The sequence below is a fragment of the Plasmodium gallinaceum genome (genome assembly GCF_900005855.1).
Source record: "Plasmodium gallinaceum strain 8A genome assembly, contig: PGAL8A_v1_141, whole genome shotgun sequence".
NCBI lineage: Eukaryota > Apicomplexa > Aconoidasida > Haemosporida > Plasmodiidae > Plasmodium > Plasmodium gallinaceum.
In genome coordinates this window covers 467,311-468,491 of record NW_021628302.1, presented here as the reverse complement: position 1 = coordinate 468,491, position 1,181 = coordinate 467,311, and the positions used below count along the sequence as shown (strand labels likewise).

The 1,181-nt window shown below is 13.3% G+C and overlaps 1 protein-coding gene across 1 annotated transcript in view; it reads left to right on the top strand.

The window, feature by feature from the left end:
• PGAL8A_00483900 (RAP protein, putative) overlaps positions 1–1,068 on the top strand; it is a gene marked incomplete at both ends in the record, with an annotated part of 2,941 nt that extends 1,873 nt beyond the window's left edge. The window contains 4 exons of the mRNA XM_028673628.1: positions 47–310; positions 460–669; positions 747–851; positions 1,024–1,068. Coding sequence (XP_028530062.1) covers positions 47–310; positions 460–669; positions 747–851; positions 1,024–1,068 — 624 coding nt within the window. The remainder of the gene's footprint in view (positions 1–46; positions 311–459; positions 670–746; positions 852–1,023) is intronic.
• Between the last annotated feature and the right edge of the window lie 113 nt (positions 1,069–1,181).

The window sequence follows — 1,181 nt, the reverse complement described above, 5'->3', positions numbered from 1 at the left end:
TTAAAAAAATTTTTTTTTTTTTTTTTTTTTTTTTTTTTTAAATAAGGACAAAGGAGTTTTAACAACTATATTATTAAGTATATCTACTTTAAATTTAAATTATGAAATTTATTACTATTTATTAAAAAAATATATATATAAAAATTATGAACATTTTGAAATTAAATACTTATGCAATATTTCATATTCCATTGTTCTAAGACTAGCTAATAATTCTATAAAAGATGATTTATTAAATATTATATTAAATGATATTATAACATTGTTGTTAAATAATTTACATAAGTTAAAAAATGAAGAATTAAAGCAAGTAGGAAAAAAAAATAAAAGAAAAAAAAAGAAAATTTTTTAAATGAAGAATAAAAATAAATATATTTATAAGCTTATATATACATTAAATATACTTTTGAATTTTATATATGCATTTATAATTAAAATTTATAAAAAAAATAATTTCAGATACATATAGTATTATACTATTTAAGGGATGAAAAAGAAAAATATGAAAATGCTATAAAAAAAATTGAAAAAAAGAATATTAAAAACACTGTAACAATTTCAAAAATGCAACAACAAATTGAAAAAATTTTCAAAGAAATTGGTATATACGTACAAAAAGAATATAAAATTGGACCATATATATTAGACTTTGCTTTAAAAAAAAAAAAAGTAAAAAATATAAATATATATATATATATATGTAATAATAATATTTTTTTAAAATTATAAATTTTTATTTTATATAGATTTGTATAGAAGTAAACGGGTTTACACATTATTATATTTTTACTAGTACTTTAAATGCGAAAACTAAATTGAAATATTTTATTTTAAATAAACTAAATTGGAATGTATAAATTCAAAAAATAAATTAATTTATAATTATATAAACATACTTTTAATAATTATTTTCTTAACATATATATATATATATCTATATATTTATGTATATTTTTTTTTAGTTATGACATTTTCATCATATGAAAATATATAAATAAATTTTTTTTTTTTTTTTTTAAATAGGTTGTTACTATTGAATATATGGATTGGAAAAACAAATCAAAAGAAGTTAAATTTTAAAAAATGAAAATAAATATTATATAAATTCTATTTAATGTTGACATTTCTTGAAAATATATCATTTAATGTGTATATATATATATATACTTTTTTTTTTTTTT